Genomic DNA, 20,722 nt, shown 5'->3' on the forward strand with positions numbered 1-20,722 from the left:
TGTTATGGTTGTTTTAAGGTATTTTAGGTGTTTATGTTCCTTTATTTTTGCGTTTCAGTATGCTTGTAAGGATCACCTACTCTGTACTGATTCATGATTTGAATGAACAATTTCTTTAAAAAAATGTACGCAGGATCCAGCCAAGGAAACACGTGCCCGCCGCGCTGGCGTGCACGTGTGAAGAGCGCGTACCCGCGTAGCGTAGAGTTGCCTTGCCCCAACGGTCGGTTCGGCAGATGCAGTCGGTTCGAATTTCGAAATAAATATCCCCTTCCTTCTTTCCTCCGCCTCCCCCAAATCCATTCCCCTCCCTTTCCCGATCAGTCGCCACCGCCGCCACCGCCGCCGCCGACATGGATTTGCCCAAGCGAGCTCTCCCCCAAGGTAAATAGCGATCCTCTCCTTGGTTTCCCCCAATCTTTGTCTGCTGCTTCCTTAACAGATCCGTCCGTTCTTGTTTGTTCACGCGGCCAGGTTCCCCGCGACGAAGCCCCAGGGCCATGGAGGGCGACGAGAACGCGGCCCCGAGGCGCCCCGCCGCGGCGGGGCCCGCGTCCCCGCAGAGGAAGAAGGTTCTGGGGGAGCGGAACGGCGCCGGCCGCGGGCAGGAGGGCGCCGCGTCGGCCGCCAAGGCCGCCGCGCTCGCCACGCCGCCTCCCACCGGAGGGGGGGCGGGGACGTACGACCCCAAGACGAACTACACCACGCCGCGGCCCGACTTCCTGCGCTACGACCCCAAGCGGAGCCGCGAGATCATCCTCCGCCTGGGGCGCGAGGTGGAGGGCGGCGACAGCTCCAGCGCCACCTCGGGCACCGAGCTCTCCGAGGTGCTGTCTTCCGGCTCGTCGGCGGCGAGAGGGGGCGACTCCGAGTGCGACGACGACGAGGAGGTGGTGCCTGCGCAAGGACGGGGAGGCCGCTGGGCCCGGCGACTGCTGCTGCTGCTCGTGTCCTCGGCCTGCCTCTTGTGCTACATCTACTGTATGAGTTCCGCTCCCTTCCCTGCTACTACTTCAGAAGAACCCGTCAGTTTCGTCGGATTGAATGGGAGCATGTCTGATGTCGGTGTTCACGAGGTAGTTCCTCTACCGGGGCCAATTCAGTATGAACATGAGGCAGATATAGGCCAATCTGTGGTCGGGGGCAGTGACGATGGCATCCCTTTGCACGGCCCAGGAGCTTCACCTAGCAATTTCATGGCAGTTGCAATGGTGGGAATGGCAGATGCCTGCCCTAATGTTGCCTTCGGAGAATTTACATGCCAAATCGGGGATGAGAGCAGCGAGATTTTGGATGTTCTGAATGAAGATTCTGGGATAGGCGAGCTGAAATCGGAAGCGAGCATGAGGCCACTCGAGAATGCTGAAGAAAGCAGTGAAGTTGTATGCTCGGGTGGAGATGTCACTGAAGTTCCCTTTGGTTCCACCCACAGCGATGATATGGATGAGAACAAGCTAGGATTAGTTCCTCAAGAGACAGGGGGAGATGAATCAAAACAATCCATGCCACAGTTGGTCACCATGGATGAAATTCTGGAATCAGAAAGCGTGAAGGTGGTGAGTGATGATAAGGGTTTGGAAACTGAGAGGTTGGATCAAGAAGAATTCGACTCGTTGGGGTATGAGAACACAGCTGAAGGTGCCAAGAAACTTGTTGATATGGTGAAAATCCTGTGGTCTGCAGTGGAACCACATTTGCTGAAGATGCTGGCATGCTTATCTGTTGCAGGCCTTGTGACTCTTATGATCAAGTATTCCCAAAGGTCTCGCAAGGTCAAGGTGCCCGTGTCACAACGTATGCCTTCAGTTCCACCCAGGCGAGTGCCAGTACTAGCTCCACATAATACTGTGCCACTGCCGGCGTTCCATTCAGAGCAACCTGTGCAACGGATTGTGCCCAAACAAGAGTCATCTGCCTGCTTGGAGCCTCCTATGCATTCCTTGTTGTCAGAGTCAGACCAATCTGTGTGCCTCAATGTTCCATCAAGTGGTCATAGGGATCATGATCAGAAAGTTCAGCAAGAGGATGGTGGTGGCGTTGAAAGGGCTTCAGATGGCAGTACTGTGGATCAGAAAGATACTGACAGATCAAAGCCACCAGTGGTTCAGTTGCTTGGAGAGTTCTCATTTGTCGATGCAGATAGCTCAAGACGGAGGTCTGCCAAAGACTCAATTCAGCATGGTGGAGACGTCACGGTTCAGGAATCCATGTCTTCGAGGAAGCGTGTAGTCAAGACGCAAAAGGATTCTGACAAAATGCAAACCCCTGGTCTTCAAGCAGCAAGAAAGAAGGTAAATTCTTGTTTCTTTTCCAGACATCTTTTGGCGTTGTATTTTTGTGTGCGAAGTGTGAGTGCGTCATATGAGATTATCCTGCCTTTTGAGGACATCTGTTGGCATTGCATTTTAGTTCCTTAGGAAGTGAGTTCTAGAATTATCTGAACTTACACCAAACAGGTATTTTGGCCCTGCAAATTAGACAGGTACACAAAAGTAGTTACTACCTTAGAACATTCACATTAGTGGCCACTATTATGATATATGTGAAATCATCATTGCTAGTCTTACTTATAGTCTGATCCAGAACACCTTACATTGCACATTTGAAAATAAATTAAGTTAAATACATCTACGCACAGTGCTTCAGATTTATCTTATCATTACCATTATGCCCCAGGCATTAAGTTTGCTTTCAAGCTTTTATTCCCCACAGTGCTTCAAGCTTGCTATTAACTCGATGTGTTATTCTGTTTAACAGGAGACTGCAAGAGCAGAAGAAGAGAAGGTGGATGCTACACCGACTCCGCTGAGGCGTTCAAACCGTCTCCGTAAACTGGCTTCTCCTTGAGCCAAGGCAAACACGGTGCATTTTGCTGATGTCGGCTGCTGACATCACCTAGTTGTAACCCAACGATGCTAAGATTTGGTGCTGTAGCTGTAATAGGTTAACTAGTGTAAAAGGCTTGCAGTGTGTTTGGTTTCCCAGAAAACCTGTATAATCTGCATTTGACATTATTGTACTGTACTCATTACCTGTCCCTAACGGTGAAACGGAGTGTTTTTTCTTTTGTTGACATGGGTAAAACAGAGATTGTTGGTGGTATTGGGCAAGTTAATCTCACCCACTCTATCGAATTAGTCATTATTCTCCTGATTAATCTCTGAATTATGTTGGCCCCCGGATTCAGAGGTGTCACAACTTAGTGTTGTATTACCTTCCTTCTCCAGTTCAGTTTCTTATAAAAGAAAACGATCCCAGTAAATTTAAGACTCTGGTTAACATTACAGGAAGGTTTAAATAGAAGGTTCAAATTTCTGAGAAAAGATTGGATAGTTTATCAGCCTAAATCATAAGCAACCCATCGACGTGGAACCAGTGGAAGGCTCATTCAGTCATTTGGCAGAAGAGAAATCCGAAGCGTCCCACCAACGCGACGCGGCACAACACCTCGCGTCCAGCGCACGCACCATTTGCTTTGCTGCACGGAACTTGAACTACAGAGCCCAAAACCAAACCCCTCGCCGTCGCAACCAAAACCCCCACCCCACCCGCCGACCAGAGCCAGGGCCCGCCATGGAGCTCGCGGAGGCCGCCAGGGACGAGGCCGCCTTCGCCATGTATTCACCTCGCCTGCGCTGGTGGCACGGCGGCCGCATCGGGCGCCAACCTCGCAGTCTCCCCTCTCTCCATCCACGCCGCGCTGGCGCTGCTCGGCGCGGGCGCCCGGGGCGCCACGCTCGACCAGGTCGTCGCCTTCCTCGGCCCCGCCGGCGGCCCCGCGCACGCCGCGCTCGCGTCCCACGTCGCGCTGCGCCTCCTCTCCGACAGCCCCGGCGACGACGGCGGGCCCAGCGTGCGCTTCGCCAACGGCGTGTGGGTCGACGCCGCCATGCGCCTCAAGGTCGCCTACGCCGCCCTCGTCTCCCAGCACTACCGCGCCCAGGCGCTCCCGGCGTCCTTCAAGGACATGGTGAGGCTGCCTGTACCCTCCCTCTGCAACATTTTTCCACGAAATTCGCCCCGGAATCTCGCAACGATCGGCTCACGATTCGCGTCCGTGTCTCGATGCAGCCAGAGGAGGCGAGAACCCAGATCAACCGGTGGTTCGAGAGCGCGACGGCGGGCCGGATCAAGGGCCTCCTGCCCCAGGGCTCCATCAACGGCGCGACGCTGGCCGTGCTCGGGAACGCGCTCTACTTCAAGGGCGCCTGGTCTCGCAAGTTCGACCCCCGGCTCACCCTCGACGACACCTTCCACCTCCCCGCCGGCGGCAGCGTCCGCGCGCCCTTCATGTCGAGCAGCGACCGCCAGCAGCACGTCGCCTGCCGCTCCGGCTACAAGGTGCTGAGGCTGCCGTACGCGCGCGGCCGCGAGCGGCGGTACTTCTCCATGTACATCTACCTCCCCGACGAGCGCGACGGACTGCAGAGCCTGCTGCACAGGCTGGGGTCCGACCCGGCGCTGCTGGAGAGCTCCACGACGCTGACGGCCCAGGTCCCGGTCGGCGCCTTCAAGGTGCCCAGGTTCACCATCTCGTGCAAGACGGACGCGACCGAGCTGCTGCAGGACCTCGGCCTGCGCCTGCCGTTCGCACCCCTCGCCGCCGACTTCTCCGAGATGCTGGATTCGGCGGCGCCGCTCGTCGTGTCGGCTGTCTTCCACCGGTCCTTCGTCGAGGTGAACGAGGAAGGGACGGAGGCGGCCGCGGCGAGTGCCGTTGTTGCGTCCTTTGGCGCCGCGGCGGTGAGGACGCCGGTTCAGGTTGTGGACTTCGTGGCCGACCACCCGTTCGTGTTCTTGATCAAGGAGGAGCTCAGCGGCGTCGTGGTTTTCGCCGGGCAAGTGATCAATCCGTTGGTTCCATGAATCTGGCTGTGCAGACACAAAACAAAGTATCTTTTTCCTTTTGGGGCTTTCAGGATGTTATTTTGTGTAATGTGTAGTGTCCTTTTTCTTCTTTTAGTGAACTTTTCTGCCTGTTGATACATTACTTGCCTTTTCAAAGATGTGTCCAGTACTCCAATATGATTGGAGGGAATACCATCTTTGCTATGTGGATCCAAGATACACTTCGAAAGGGACACCAGAAATGAAGGAGACATAAAACCTATGTGCAACAGAAAGTTTCACACTTGCCAGCAATCGAAAATGGTACACAGACCTGAAAACACACATGTCAAAAACAACGGCATCAGACGCATATAAACAGTAAACATTGAGCTGCAGTTTTTTAATGGTTTCAGGAGGACGAGATATCTCAGCATGAAGTTACTACTGAACATAAAATTTGAATACCAGGAGCTTCCTGGGTCATAAAGAGAACTCTAGAATCTACAGTAGATCCTGTCATCGTGCAGTTCAGATTTAGCAATTCAGTTGCTAAACATAGATTGTAGGACTGGAGGGCTACAACGCATGGGAAGAATGCTTATTTTCAAAAGGGCTAACATTCTAATGTAGAAAAAACAAAAGGAATCACAGTGCCATACTAATAGACGCGAGAACTGTTTACTGTGCGCAAAGCCAGCAGCGACAAGGATTATTACATACACGTTCTACAATCAAGGTTTACGATTTACATACACGACAAACTATATCAAGACACTTCAGTGGTTGTTTCCTTTGGCAGAACCACAGCGATTAGACACTCAGTCGGTTGAGGCGGAAGGCCTAGCAGTCCAAACACCTCGGATGTGGGAGGAAGAATAAATAGCAGCCTCGACCCCATGGGCTTCACAGGAGCAATCTTTATGACCCCGGCGTACTTGTTCAGCTTCAGATAGGAGATGAAATCCCGGAACTGCGAGATGCAAAAGGTAATTATGCTTAGACAACTACTTTATCATGAAGTTTCAAAAGAAGCAATCTCTGACTATTACATTCTGAAAGTTGAATTCACAAGTTTTGAACTTGTAAATCCACTAAAGCACACACATGATCTGCAAATTCATAAGTTTTCAACTTGTAAAGCCACTCAAGCCCTTAGATGACATCTCAGAATTCTTAGGTGATGAGCTGCAATTAATACGACAATATGCTGCTGTTATTCTGCATACTGCAGCTTATGCAGGCCAGCAGGTCTATATCTCTTCAACGTTCATTATTTGAAATTAACTCAACTCCAGAGAAAAGGTAAAACCTAAATCTACACGTCTGAGGGCAAAACAGAGGCAGACCAGAGTTGCTTAAAGTTCTCTTTGGTGTTTATAAACAGTAAAACTTGCACAAGATCATAACATCTATGACTCAAGATTAGAAGTCATGTAGTCGTAAATATCAAACCCCAAAATGTGTGTCAGGAAAGAAACTACACCTATTGCCTGACTGGTACCTGAACAGTATGGAATTATCATCCCTGTCTGATGATATCTACAGCTAAATGACACAATTTTGGCTTCTGGCAAGATGATAACTCTCTGGCTGCTCAACCACAGCTCCTAAAATGACAGGTATCGATCAAGTCATATACACATTTCCACCAAAGTTCCCCCTGGATAAAAGTGCCAGTATGGATCATACAGTCACTAAAGCAATATGCAAAATCCAGCATAACAGACTGATAGCTACCCCCATTTAGTGCAATCAAATAAGTCTTGAGCCTGTCGTGTTAATACATATACTTTTAAACAGCTGTGTTATCCAAAACTGCCTCGAACAAGAGGGTAAATTCCAGGTGGTACATGAATACTTCCAGGTCATTTGCGAGAGTAAATACAGCAGCAAAAGTAGACAGGATACATTTCATCAAACCAATCTCTCTAGTCTAAATTCAATTTCCGCCTCAAGTAACTATCATGTCCGTTCATCTCACCCTGGGAGACCACACTAAAAATTCTAGGTATTCCTATCTCTTTTATACTTGGGGGAATTCACAAGTATTTAGTTTTCATAATAAATCAATTACAGAAAGTGACAATAATTCCATCTGCTGTCTGTTTAGGTAATTATATTTTTTAATAGGTTATTATGTTCAGTACATGATTGACGTAGACGCATATATACGATAAGTAAAATGGTTTGAAAAGTAAAGGGATTGGATCACATAGCAGTTGATTTTGATCATACCCCTTTCTGATCACCATTCGAACAAGGCAACAACCGACAGACTTCTTTCTGCAAAATGAAAAATAGAAGTTAATATTCTTTTATGCAAATTGAAGAGTAAAAGGTGATCATCTTTTCTCTCTGCAACACACTATTTGAGCTCCTTAGCATCCTTAAAACATCTATATTTAGTCAGAGAAACCATACAAGAGTTAAATGCCAGTATGGGTATGGGTTGAAGGCGATACAGCCATAAAGTATTGTTTACAAAATACATGTTGACTGCAGCCACAGCACTTAAGCAATTAAGATATGGCGTAAAAAATATGTCGCCAGCCATATCACCTTTAGACATCAAAACATAACCAGCACACTCTCTACAACTTGACTAGCACTATTGCCTACGATCAGCTGTCAACCTTCTGCTCAAAGCCTAATCACCTTGTTTTTAGTAGCAATAGCATATCCATTTATCATGATTCCCCACTTTAATCACCACCACTGTGAACTGAGTGAGACATCAAAATATGCTATTTGTGGCTTCAAGTGTCACTGGTGAATGGCAATCACGCATCATTGACTGAATCAGCTATGAACTAAACTTGCAAGATATGGAACGTACTAACAACTATAACATTGCATTGATCCAAAGATATCAAAATCCTTGCAAACATCACAACTATTGGTCGCACGGCCCTCGTCAAGTCAGTTATCTCCTCCCAACCGGTGTACTCCATCACGCCTCTCATCGTGCCACCAAGCACACTTGATAACCTAAACAAGATTGAAAGAGCTTTTCTTTGGTCCGGTATGGACAAGATGACGGGCGCCAAATGCAAGGTCAATTGGGAAACGGTTTTTAGACCGAAGGTGTATGGTGGCCTAGGGGTGCTTAATACCGACAAGTTTGCACGTGCTTTGCGGCTAAGATGGCTTTGTATGAGTGGAAGGAACCGCGCAAATTATGGGTAGGATTTGGCAACCCTTGCACGGAGGATGATCTCAATTTCTTCTATGCCTCGGCTACCATCACCGTGGGGGACGACGCCAAAACAAGATTGAAAGAGCTTTTCTTTGGTCCGATACAGACAAGACGACGGGCGCCAAATGCAAGGTCAGTTGGGAAACGGTTTGTACACCAAAGGAGTACGGTGTCCTAGGGTGCTTAATACCGACAAGTTTGCACGTGCTTTACGGCTAAGATGGCTTGGGTATGAGTGGAAGGAACCCCGCAAATTATGGGTAGGATTTGGCAACCCTTGCACGGAGGATGATCTCAACTTCTTCTATGCCTCGGCTACCATCACCATGGGGGACGACGCCAAAACACCGTTTTGGGACTTCCCTTGGCTTCTTGGGCACAAGCCCAAGGATATTGCACCACTAAATTTTTAGGCCTTGAGGAGAAAGAACTAGAAGGTTAGGGAGGCTCTCAAGGGGAATGCATGGATCTTCAAAATCAACTACAACACCGTCGTCTCCGGTGAACACATTCGGACATTTTCACTCTTTGGATGCTTGTAAATGGTTTCCATCTTGATGAGCACCTCGAGGATGATATTGTTTGGAAGCACTCGAATGACGGGATCTACACAGCGGCCACCGTGTATAAGGCCCAATTCCTTGGATTAACTCTTCCCCCATGGACCGCATGGTTTGGAAAGTTTGGGCTCCCCCCAAGGTCAATTTTTTTGCATGGTTGGCTCTTCAAGATAGGATTTGGACCGCCGATCGCCTGGAGAGACGGGGTTGGGCAAATTGTGGCCTTTGCCCTCTCTGCAGAAGGGGCAACAAACGGGTGCACACCTCTTCTTTAAGTGCCGCTACACGCTTAGGCTTTGGAGGTCAATAATCGCCTAGCTTGGCCTTGCACACATGGACACCGCCGATTGGCACCTTGCCGATTCCGTCCACAAATGGGGGACAAGAGAACCGGCAACCATGTCACCAACCGGAGCACTATGACCTCACTCACCATGCTTGTTACTTGGACCATTTGGAATGAGAGAAATGCTAGGGTGTTCCCGTCACAAGTGCGCGCCACCGCCTATCCTTCTTAACATCATCTTGGAGGAGGCAAAGCTTTGGATTACCGCGGGAGCTAAAAGACTAAGGCTTATAATTTTGCGTGAGTAATTGTCATGCCGTGTATGTGGGTGATTTGTAAAACTCTAAACTCTATTCCCTCCTTATTTAATAGATGAAGGAAATCTTTTGCCTCCATTTCGGAAAAAAATCCTTGTATTCAAGCATAAAGTCTTGTAGCCCAACGCGCATTGTAGATGATCCGGTGGTCTCTTTCAGTGCATCAAGTAAAGACATATATGCACGCTAGAGTTTGTAGGAGTTGCATTGTCGGCAGTGCCTCCTGTTGCACCACAACAGACAGTCTAGCGCACATGTAAGACTCATAGCACAGAAGAGATCAAGGTGCACCGGCTCTGTGGTCCTCATAGTTTTACAGTATAAACACATAACCTTTCCTTTTAGCTCCTGGATATTCTCATTCCTTTTCTGCTTGGCCTGTTCCTTGTATGCAAGCAACTTAACCTTTCCAATTTTGTCTCCTGGATGGATAGTTGGATACAAACCTGAAAGTAAACATGCCAAACTTTTCATGGCCTAATTCAACAGGATATGCAAGCATGCTTGATATGCATAACTTGCTGGACTCCTTTCCTTAAAGGACAGTAGATGGCAAACTCAGACAAAAATTTGCAATTGTGTGAGCCCTGAATCTCTCCCGCAGAATTGGGCATCTCTCAAGTTTTGGACCCTGTCCATTTATAGGCCTCTCTTCCAAGGGAACATAATCAAAGCTCAATCCAAGTTCCCTTGTTTTGTTCAAAAAATCAGACCAGTCCGGTTGTCTGACCGGAAATAATGGGAACCAGCGACCTGTCTGGTTTCATAGGACTAAAAGAATGTTTTAGAAGAAAATACGAAAAAAAATATTAAAATGAGTTGTTTCATGTGGGGATCGAACACCATGGTGGCTTCGTTTTGTGATATATTGGTGGGCTACGCCATTTATTATGTGTATCCATGGGATCTGAGGTCCTATTTTCTCATGTAAGCTTAAATATTAATTAAATATGACTGTTTTTTGCCGCCATTGAACCGGACGAACCAGTGAACCAGTCGCTCGACCGGTTCACTAACCATCTGGATTTTGAAACTATGGTTTTGGTGCATGAAATTATCTTCCCAATTTGACCTCGTGCTCTTTCCTATTCTGTCTTAGCTGTCAAATGCACCGAATAAAACCCATACTTCCTTTAATGGTTTTGGTTTTCTTCCTTAAAAGTTGCTCGAGTCCTCGACTATCTCCTGGATCGATTAAGAATCTATGTGCACCTGGGTGTGATTGATTCTTGCAGCCTGCCACACATGAATCTTGCTCCAATTCTTCTTGTCAACATTGCTTTCTTTCCTTCCTCAGCAACTCGCCCTCCTTGCTAGCTTCCTTCCTGACCTGCACCACACGACGCCTGCACATCCCCATTGCTTGCAATCACGTGCTTCAGCTGCTACCACAACTTGATGCTTCGCCTTCACTACTGAAACGGGTCCCTCCGCTGTGTGGCTGCACTGGCTTTGCATCTTGTTGGTCCTCCTTTCTTGGCTGTGTCTGTTGCACCTCTGCTGCTTCTTGCGATGACTCTGCTGCTGCTTCTTGCGACCGTGCCGCTGCCACCGCTGCATCATGTTTTGTCACCACCATTGACTCTGCAATGTCTAATGCCAGATGATATAGGGAATGACTCGGTACCAGGATATTGCAATCCTGTAAATTCGTGAAAGCTCATGCTGCATCATGGTCTAAACCATATATTCAACGAAGACCACGATCCATGCCCTTGCTAGAAAATTTCTGATCGCCTCCACTACTCCATAAGGATCAAAGACCTGATGAAGCACACTGTCAGCGGTAAGGTAGAGACATGAAGGATCCTTCACGATATCGTCTTGGCAGCAAAAACCATGGTGGTCTGGTCGGCTATGATACCAAATGTTGTGAACCTAGATCCACAACAGGATAACTACTGTGCTGAATACCAGGCGACGTGGCTGCAAGGGATTGGGTAGACATAGGTTGAGACTAGAGAATAACGGGAAGATCAGATTGATTGCTCTTGCTTGATTGCAAAGCAGATACACTCCATCCTTATATATTATAATGGATGCTCGGGTCTCTGACCTCTCCTAGTATGATTGGACTTATTAGCTCTTTCCTAATGCAATTGGACGCTTTCATAATGCTACGCTTTCCCAATGACTTTCATTCTTCTCTCACATGGACTCCTCCCATGCTGCTGCCCCTGCCTTGATACAGTGGACCCATGTTTTTCAGACAATCGGTGGAATGATCAGTTTCTGACAGAGACCGACATGCACGGGGCCTACATCTGTTGGGGCAATAAACGCCTGCCCCCTCCCACCTCCTACCTTTGTATCCAGAAGTGGCGCTGTTGTCGAGGACAAGGATAGCAAGAAATTTAAAGAACTGTCGAACTCAACTTCCTAAATGTTATACAAGATATTTTTCACAATTCGTCAACTTCCAGAGGTCTGGATTCAAAACTTTCAACATTGAATCAAACGAATGAACACGTATTCTCAATTAGATGAGAACCAACTTTCATTCGGATGAGCCAACTTTCAGTTCATTACATGCCAACTTTGTAATCAAAACAATTCAGGCTTTCAAAATCTACAAAATCAACTTTCAGCCCAAACAACTGGAGCTTTAACATTATAGAACTTTGCCATGAATAAAACAAAACTGGCATACAAAAATACTAAGAAACAGACATTCCCACACCTTATACGGAGCCGAAAGCAAGAAAAGAAAGACAGCGATGAAGACAAGTGAGGCACCTACAGCAGCGGAGTGTGGGGCCAGAGGAGGTGGAAGCCAGCAGCGCTGAGGAGGTGCCCGACGGCAACGCAAGATCCTCGCTAAACCTAGAGTATCGGCAGACGTTGAGGGACATAGCACCGCCACCAAAGGAGTCAAACTCCGGCAGTCCGCAAGCTCTTGGATTTACAAAATAGTAGAAAACTGAAGAACAAGGAAGAAAAGAGGAGGTTGGGAAACAAAAGGGAGAAACTGACCAAGGAATAGAAGAAATGAGAAAAGGTGGGCCTTCACGGTATAAAGAACAAGTCATTTGTTGGGAACATCGCCCATCAAATAGTGCTTTCGTATCTTCCAGGTAACAGACCCAAACAAAGAATGTTCTATGGCGCAGTGTCACAGTTTATATGTAAGTTTGCAGATTAAAAGCATATTTAGTGAAAACATGGCAATTAGTCAGAAAAAATGATGTGTTATGTACAAGAAAATGACACCCTTTATCACTGCGACAACTTAAGAATCTTAAAAATTTAAAGTACAAGTAGGTTAGATATATTTCTGAGTACATGACCTCAGAATCTTACTTTATTAGGTGGAGCATTGGAGATGATTGTCTTTGCGTGCTGGAAAGCTGTGCGCTTTAGAACATCTAATCTTGAGGGCCATCTGAAATGTGCAAACAAGGTTAACATATAATGTAACAAATTAGCAATGCGCAAATAAGAGTAAATTTATGTGAGCCTTACTCTGCTGGTTCAGAAACAGTACTTTCATATCTACAGGCATCCAACTCTATTCTACTTGCATAGATTGTGCAGTAGTGTATGCCACTTTTTGTAAGAGAACCCTGCCATTGAGGATGAGGGGATGGCTTCTGTGAATTACAAGGATCAGTTGAAGGTTGTGCCGGAGGAGAACTTGGGGGCGGTGGAACAGAAGGTGGCTCGGAAACAGGTAATGGTGGTGGAGATAGTGGTGGAGGTGGCATATCTAGAGGTGTAAATGGTGAGGGAGCTACATTTGGTATAGGTGGTGGCATTTTCTCTGAATGCTGTGCTGAGCTTCCAGGAAGCTGTGTAAGAGGGGTGACACAAGACGGTATGAAAGGAGGAGGAGCAGATGGAATACGGAAGCTACTTCCGGGCATCATGCGAGGAGAAACACGGCCGAAGGGTGGATTTGGTGTAGTATTTTCCCATGGACTGCCCGGACCAGGATATACAGGACGAACAAAAGAAGTTTGGATAGGAGGTGGTGGTGGTGGCATTACAGAAGAACGATGTGCGGAAACAGGTGGGCAGGGAGGCATTCCTTGTGGAGCCCTGTTTGACTCTAGATCCTTGTACTGCCATAATTGTTGTGTATTGGGAGGTGGTGGACCTGCACACCAAGCAACGGATTGTTACATTGGAACTATATTATGCACAAGCTTGCAAAGTTTCTGTTTCGTTAAACAATACTGACCATATATTGGCCGATCCCCTTGTACTGTGTAACCTGTATGATAAGCTGAAACCCTTGGATTCCTGCATATGTTCCCATCACTGAAATAAGTATAATTGTCATGCAACATGGCAAACTTTCCCTTGTGGTGTGTAAACATCATAAATAATATACATAAATTGGTATTGGTAAGCAAGAAAATTATGTCTGCATGTTATATAAATTAAATAAGAGGGCACCGTGTTCTGATGCTTTCGAGGCACCATATATTTCTGATTTATTTAACATAAGAGGAAGGCATGGTAATGAGTGTTCAAGTATGTGTTTAAGTAAATCCTAGATGCAACTTCCGTGATCGCAATTGCAAGCTGGTATTAAGAATCATGAGTTGTGAATTATAATTTCCACTACTCATGTTTGTTTGTTTGTTGTTTCCATATGCACTGCATGATTGCAGTATGCCAATATCAGCTATAACCTATATGTATGTAGCATATTTTGAACATGTAACCAGATCCAATGATACAATACCCCAAGAGGCACAAGCATGTACTAGTGGTGGTAACACTTCAGAGTACCCCGCTACTCTCCTCATAGGGTACTTATCAAAAGCTCAATTTTGTACTGGATCGGGAGCAGAGTGAATCTGATGTACTCTGTACTTAAGGACTGACAAATAAATAAATAGTGCATATGAAAAAACATAAGGCAGCAACAATATATGTGTAGTGCTAACAATAACATATGCCAACCGTAGTGCCACAAAACACACCAATTTCCCATGTAACAATCACATTGACAAAAAAGAGGTAAAATCAAGAAGTATCTTCCATGGTATATTTAAATTCAAATGTTGCATCTTCATAAAATTCTAGTTAGACGACCAGAAATAGCATGCTAAAAATAGGCAGACAAAACATGCCCAGTTGCATATCTAAAGTTGACATGTTTATAAATATCATGGGATGGATGGTCCCACAATCACATTAATCTGACTGAGAAGTCGTCCAAAGAAGAGACATGGTCATAAAGCATGTTTTGGGATCTATGTTCTAATCAAATTAACCACCAGTGACTTCTATGCTTTGGTTTAGCTTGTCGATAACCGCCCATGTGCGGGACATTATCTTACCTATTATGTTTCTGTTATGGTCTCGTAGTATGGTAGTTTATCTATTTAGAAAGTCTATGTGAACACCAAATAACAACAGGTCCAACCAAGAAACCATCCATGTAAGAACTAGAGAAAAGGTTAACCTGATCTCATGGTGACTGCTGCTGTCCGGAAGGTTCTGGGCTGGCATTCGAATAACAGGTGAAAATGTTTTGTCGTGAACAGCTCCTACGCTGCATGTCCTAGATTCAACACTAATCAACTTCAAGCCAAACCTTGCACCATGCATCTGCGACTTTGCACAGGCAGCAGCACTGTGTGATTCATAATCTATCAAGCAGCTCCCATCAATCCGATTAAACTGCCACCTACTGACCTCACCAAATCGTGAGAAAGCATTGATAAATTCCATCTCAGGGATTGACTTGTCCATGTTATGTACCAAAAGTTGATGAACAGATGTATTCTTATCCTGGGAACAAACATCTGAATGAGCTTGGCGCCTAATATGGGCTTTTGCAACAGCTGCATCAACTGATGTCTCAAATTCAAGAATGAAAGCATTTTCGCCGGAGATATCGATACAGCCACATGGCCTCTTCAGGCCTGCTGACTTCAATTCATCGAACACCTCATCTTTTTCTTTCTGATTCTTGACCTTACCAACATAAATATGGCAGCTTTCACCAACAGCTATACCACCAACAAATCCCTTGCTACCTATAAGTCTATCTAAATACCTTATTTGAAGATCACCACCCCAAATAGAGGAGCCCCGCATATATCCACATGCCCGAACAGCGTGCACTATGTTTCCATATTCAATCAAGGCAAATTCTTTGGAAGGATAAAATAAAAAGTTCGTTAATGGGCCAAACTCCTCGAATTTAGATCGAACTAGTGCCTCTGCAGCACTATTTCCCAGTGAACCAACCCAAAGTTCCTTTGAGACTGAAATTACATCGCTCGAGACAGAAGCAACATAAAGATCAGGTCTTGCACTCTTGCGGCCACCAGTTTTCGCATCTGCTTGCTTCTCAGTTTTCACATCATCTGTCTGCACAGACTTTAATACATGGGTATCAATATTGACAGTTTTTTCTCCTGCACTTTTGTCGGGCTTCTCCAGCACTGATGGTTCACAGTCCATGGAACTTTTATCCTCATCGAGTTCTGATAAAGAGCCCAAAACTTTTAAACAAGATGATACCTCTGAAAGCACAGTAGATCCACAGGAATCGCATAATTTTTTGTACCTCCGCAGTATCCAACCTCTCAAAGATGGATGTCTAGATATTGCCTGCGTGAATTAAAAAAAAAGGTCACTGCAACGTGAAGCAAAGCTAGAGGACAGGATTTTACCACATAATTAAGTGGAAGATTGCAACGAAGACCCAAGAGATCACCAACTCATTATCTACTCCTAAGTGCCCGTGCACTTTTTCCTCCCCTCATATTTTCTTTTTTTTATTACAAAAAAGAAACCGTTCCATTAATACTTGTTCACAAGAGAATAGTGACTGTTGGAAGGGCAAAATCAGTTCATCCCTATCCACACAGAAACATGAACTAACCAAGGGTCTATGTCAACACCCAACCATAAAAAAAAAGGGCAGGAAGTAACATAGGTACTCACACGGCCATTAGGAAATTGCGAGTTGCCGAGTCATAATTTTATAGTAACACTAGCTTAAGTCAACATAAATAATCAATCTCTAAAAGGCATGCATAGTATATCCTTTTCCCATAGCAAATCTGGCTAGTAAATTTCTGACTTAACCTTAAATGTCTGCAGACCATCATTATAAACAGGAAATGAAAAAACAGTGCTTGATTCAACTATCCATAACCAAACCAATGTAAAAGCCGAAGTAGATGGGTAACCAAATTAATCAGTTTCAAAATGTTCTCTGGAGTTACCATGGTACGCTACAACCCATTATTGTTTCTATTGTGCAAAATTCAAATGTACCAAGAAGGTGAAAATGCTTCATCAGACAAAAATGTACATACCATTGTGATGTAACACTCATTTGATTCTACCATAGACCTTCCTGAAACGCCAGACGCATCAGAAGAAGGCTTTGAATCAACAATCTCTTTGGTGCCAGACAGATCTATTTCCATCTCAGTACACTGCGAGGCCACATCAGCCTTATTGTCCAGAGCAAGATCTGAGATACCATTGCTCACATTACAGGTCAGCTGATTTAAAAAGTACAGTCCTCTTATACGGTCAGTTTCTGCAGAAGCAATCAACGCAAAACACGCTTCTAGTAGATTCTCTGGGAATAAAAGAAATATGCATAGCAAGGATTGTGCCCTCAGTTCAAACAAACAATCATGTGCCAGTTGGCTGTCATCCCCTGACTCCTGCTTTAAAATGTCTAATAACTCCATGGGGTCCTGAAGCTTTGAAATTCTTCTGGAGCCTATATGATGGATATCCTTCCCATCAAATGTTGAAATGAAGAAAGTGAGGACAGTCATATAGACTGCGGAACAGATTCCTGTGATAACAGATGACTTGGGAGCTTCAAGAGATGCTGTGGAGCATATGTCAACTAAGCCAACAATACAAGCCCTAGCAGTCCGATATGCCACGCCATCTGCATCCTCCCCTCTTGTTACAATGGCCAAGTTCCAATTGTACATCTTGATGGAGACTTTAGCTGCTGCCTCAAGTGCAGTAGGACAATACGAGGCATATTGAGGAATCAGCTTAGCTAAGATACGTTGTACACTTGTGCAACCTGTATGGATAGACGAGGAAAAGAATGAAAACAGTTTCTGAACATGGTAGGAGATAAGCGCTTTCACTATAAAGATTTCAGTCTTGTAACCAAGTACATATGCACTCTAAAATAAATTTTAATAATGTGAGAATACAGAGAGAGAGCTTGACAAAGGTTTGGCCTAAATAAAAAAGTAGAGCAACTTGGAAACAAGGTTAATACGATGCATATCTGCCCGTCCAAGCTCTCAGGGTGCCATAGATAAAACTGGTTACAAAAGAGTACTTAAACATGACGCTACCAAAAGAAAATTTGGGCATCTGCAATTAGGCTAGGAAATATTACTATTATGTTCTCCAGTCCCAAAGATATTACAGGTCCTGCTGGTTTCATTCTGGTTAATGGAACCGCGCGGGGGGGGGGGGGGGGGGGGGGGGGGCTATATGCCTTCCTGATCAGCTAAAAAAGATAATGCAGCATTTCCCCCTAAATATTGCTCCTTTTGATCTTCGGATTGGCTTGCCTAACCCTGGCAAGTCGAGGGCAAAACTCTGTACCCTGCCTCAGGGGTGACTTGGCAACACCATGACACACAGAATAATTAAAATAGAAACTTCAATGGGATTACTCCAACTTTCCATTAAAGATGGATCCACTCTTGCTTCCAACATTAGTTAAGAATGACGCAGAAATTTAAGTTGCGTATTTGCTAGATTTTCATAAATAAATTATGATTCACGACTTCACGGAGGCATATCGAACAACCAATGCATCCGAGAACCAAGACACTGATGTTGATAGTGTCAGGTGTCAGCAGCGCATCTAAAGCGCGTATCCGGCAGCGAACCCTGTATAAGATCGATGCAGTGCCAATTTCTTTTTCCTTACTTTTTTTTATCTATGCAGTGCCGATCTCACATTCTCAGCCTTGGGTATGTTTTGTTCGTGTCCAGAACGAATTCTACCAATTTAATGTTGGTCATGGCCAAAGTGGTCCTTGTTTGGATGATTGCCAAAGCTTTGGCATGTCCATGGCACCTTACCAATCTAGTTTAAAAAATTATCAGCATTTGTCAAATCACGGCCAAGGAAAACCATGACATTTCGCTATGCAAGTGTTTGGTAGGGTAGGCATGGGCTCAAACCAAACACAGCTAACCATAAAACGCTTGTTGATCTACCAAAGCGTACTAGAGTGTTGAGCTACATAAGGACAGGTTAACCAAGTGATGTTTAGAAAATCATTTTCCCATGGAATGAAGGGCTCACGATACTACCATCCGCTGGGACTGATCCAATACAAAATCTAGCTTCGAATATGAAGTGGTTTCAAGCATGCCCACCTCACGATTCACTAAATCGGCTAGTTACAAGTGTAATTTCTGAAAACAGCATCTAACACGAAGGGGCCTGTAGGGTTGGAGGAGGATCTTAGGTACCTCGGGACGCGGTGATGAGGGCGAGGTAGACCTGCTCGAGCTCGGGCATGAGACGCGCGTCCTTGCGCTCCACGCAGAGGCGGATGCGGCGGTAGCACTCGAAGAGTTTGCGCAGCTCCTCCCGGTTGCTGCGCTTGCGGTGGAGCTCCTCCGGTGTCGGCGGCGGCGACTGAGGGGGAGGTGGTGGGGCGGAGGGCGCCGCCGCTGCTAGGGTTTCGGGGGGCGGCGGGGTAGGGGGGAGGCCTGGAGGCGGGGGCGGGGGCGGCCGCGGAGTGCCTGAGGGGCTCGGGGTCTGGGCCTCTACGAGCTTCCGCTTCTTCGGCGGCGGCTCCGCCGACGACGCCATGATCGAGCGATGTCGCGAAGAGGTCAGCGGTTCTCCGGCCTGGCGGCCTGTCATGCGCACTCTCCCAAACACTTCTCTGAAGCAAACCGCACACAATGGAAAGTGGGAACGGAGGCTACATAACCCCCTCACTCAACTCTCGAAAAAAAAAGAAAAAAAAACTCTTTCTCGAATATGAAAAGAAATTAATCAGAAAAAAAAAGTCTACGTAAACCCCGGGGTCTCACGAACCCTAAAAAATCAAACTAACGTCACGTTCGGCAGCTCTCCACTCCGCAGCTCCGCGCCAGAGCGGAGCGGGCCGCGGGCTATTTTTCTCGGAGTGGTCGAAGGATCGCTCCGTGCGCTCCACGGAGCTGGATGACTGCCGAACAGGGCTTAAATCAAATATTTCACACGCCGAGAGACCTTGATGAATATTATTACTAACTAGTAAAACACCCGTGCGTCTTAATTGGTATCCCTCGTCTTGATGAGGTTTTTATCGTCTATCTTCACCACGGGTTGTCACAAGCATAGGTTCTTTATATGCTTATTAGTAAGCTTGTGAACCCATCTGCTAGTTGTGTGTGGGAATGATATGCCTTGCATCATATGCCTCATTCTTTTAAGACTTTATTGATGCTTAATGCTCATCCGTACATTAGTCTTCTCAAGTGCATTACCTTGACTCACACACATCATTTTAGTTGAGCCCATTCTTAAACTGCATCTTTCACTTGTTGCTCAACCATATGTTTGTTGCAAGTACTAGGCTTAGTTTCCTATATGCTCACTTGCACTTGTTGTAAGTTTCTATTGATTTTGGGAGAGCTATGATCCTATTTTGTGCACTTTGTATCCTAATACAAAAATTCTTGATGTGCACAAATCATGGAGAGCTTCTCTAGTTTCTTTAGAACACTCTCTGATCATATCATAATATCTTTATTCATGTGGCACGTAGATTCTTTGGTCTAGTTGGTTCATTTGGCTTCTTTTGATAGCTTGCTTTAATTGGTATCTTTTGATTGCTTGATTGCTTGTTTATCTTTTTGTTATGTCTTTATGGCATATCATTCTTTTGCAATCTTGGTGCCTCAATATATTTAGTCTTCCTCCAAGTATTACCTTTGGATATGTGTATGGTATTCCACTCTCTTGTTGAGAAATACACAACTTTTGGAGGAACACCTTTTATATTGGTCTTCTTAGCTTTTCGCTCATTTTGGCAATCGATGCCAATGGGGGAGAAGTTTCAGAGAGTTTTGTGGAGAAGTCTTCAGAGTATTCTCCTTGCTTTGGTTTTGTTCCTAAGCATTTGCATCTCATACGCATGCATTATTGGTTGTTGCATTGCATGGTGATGCATAATTCCTTATATAAACTCTCTTGAAAGTGATTGTCATCAATTACCAAAATGGGGGAGATTGAAAGAATATGTGGTGCCCTCATGTTTAGTTTTGGTTATTGATGACAATCTCTATGGACTAATAGTTGCCTTGAGTTATATTTGAAGGTTTTGTCCATAGGCTTTTCTTGGAGTACATGTGTTGGTTTCAAGAAGAGTTGGTGTCGAGCAAGGTGCTATTCACTGAATTATCCAAAGATTGGTCATGTAAGTGTTGTGCTTGTTGCAAGCATGTCTTGAAGAAGAAGATTGTGTGATCATTCATGTCTACCTTTAAGACATCATCCAAATGAAGAGAATTGGAAAAATTCAAGGTTGATCAAGATTAAGTCAAGAATGAATCAAGTTGA

The 20,722-nt window shown here is 45.6% G+C and overlaps 3 protein-coding genes across 5 annotated transcripts; 2 read left to right on the plus strand and 1 right to left on the minus strand.

The window, feature by feature from the left end:
* Positions 1 to 202: 202 nt before the first annotated feature.
* LOC125544876 (uncharacterized) lies at positions 203 to 3,067 on the plus strand. The gene is made up of 3 exons (XM_048708657.2): positions 203 to 384; positions 475 to 2,291; positions 2,758 to 3,067. The coding sequence occupies exons 1-3, from the start codon at positions 354 to 356 to the stop codon at positions 2,845 to 2,847; spliced, it is 1,938 nt and encodes a 645-aa protein (XP_048564614.1). The 5' UTR covers positions 203 to 353; the 3' UTR covers positions 2,848 to 3,067.
* Positions 3,068 to 3,186: 119 nt separating this feature from the next.
* LOC125544877 (serpin-Z1-like) lies at positions 3,187 to 4,983 on the plus strand. Its single transcript, XM_048708658.2, has 2 exons — positions 3,187 to 3,970; positions 4,072 to 4,983. The coding sequence occupies exons 1-2, from the start codon at positions 3,890 to 3,892 to the stop codon at positions 4,864 to 4,866; spliced, it is 876 nt and encodes a 291-aa protein (XP_048564615.2). The 5' UTR covers positions 3,187 to 3,889; the 3' UTR covers positions 4,867 to 4,983.
* A 330-nt stretch (positions 4,984 to 5,313) lies between these two features.
* Positions 5,314 to 19,079, minus strand: LOC125544875 (nucleic acid binding protein). Of its 3 annotated transcripts, none has more exons than XM_048708655.2 (8): positions 18,637 to 19,079; positions 16,476 to 17,215; positions 14,606 to 15,762; positions 13,370 to 13,431; positions 12,652 to 13,285; positions 12,490 to 12,571; positions 7,066 to 7,113; positions 5,314 to 5,800 (listed from the first exon to the last, which is right to left on the minus strand). In XM_048708655.2, exons 1-8 carry the CDS (start codon positions 19,034 to 19,036, stop codon positions 5,597 to 5,599), a joined length of 3,327 nt encoding a protein of 1,108 aa, XP_048564612.2. In that variant the 5' UTR covers positions 19,037 to 19,079; the 3' UTR covers positions 5,314 to 5,596. The 3 variants fall into 3 exon arrangements, with proteins under 3 accessions (XP_048564612.2, XP_048564611.2, XP_048564613.2); XM_048708654.2 differs by having other exon boundaries at positions 13,370 to 13,449; XM_048708656.2 differs by lacking the exons at positions 5,314 to 5,800; positions 7,066 to 7,113 and adding an exon at positions 11,930 to 12,109 and having other exon boundaries at positions 13,370 to 13,449.
* Positions 19,080 to 20,722: the final 1,643 nt, after the last annotated feature.

The sequence above is a fragment of the Triticum urartu genome, chromosome 3A, assembly GCF_056163025.1.
Source record: "Triticum urartu cultivar PI428250 chromosome 3A, HENAU_Tu73, whole genome shotgun sequence".
Lineage (NCBI taxonomy): Eukaryota > Viridiplantae > Streptophyta > Magnoliopsida > Poales > Poaceae > Triticum > Triticum urartu.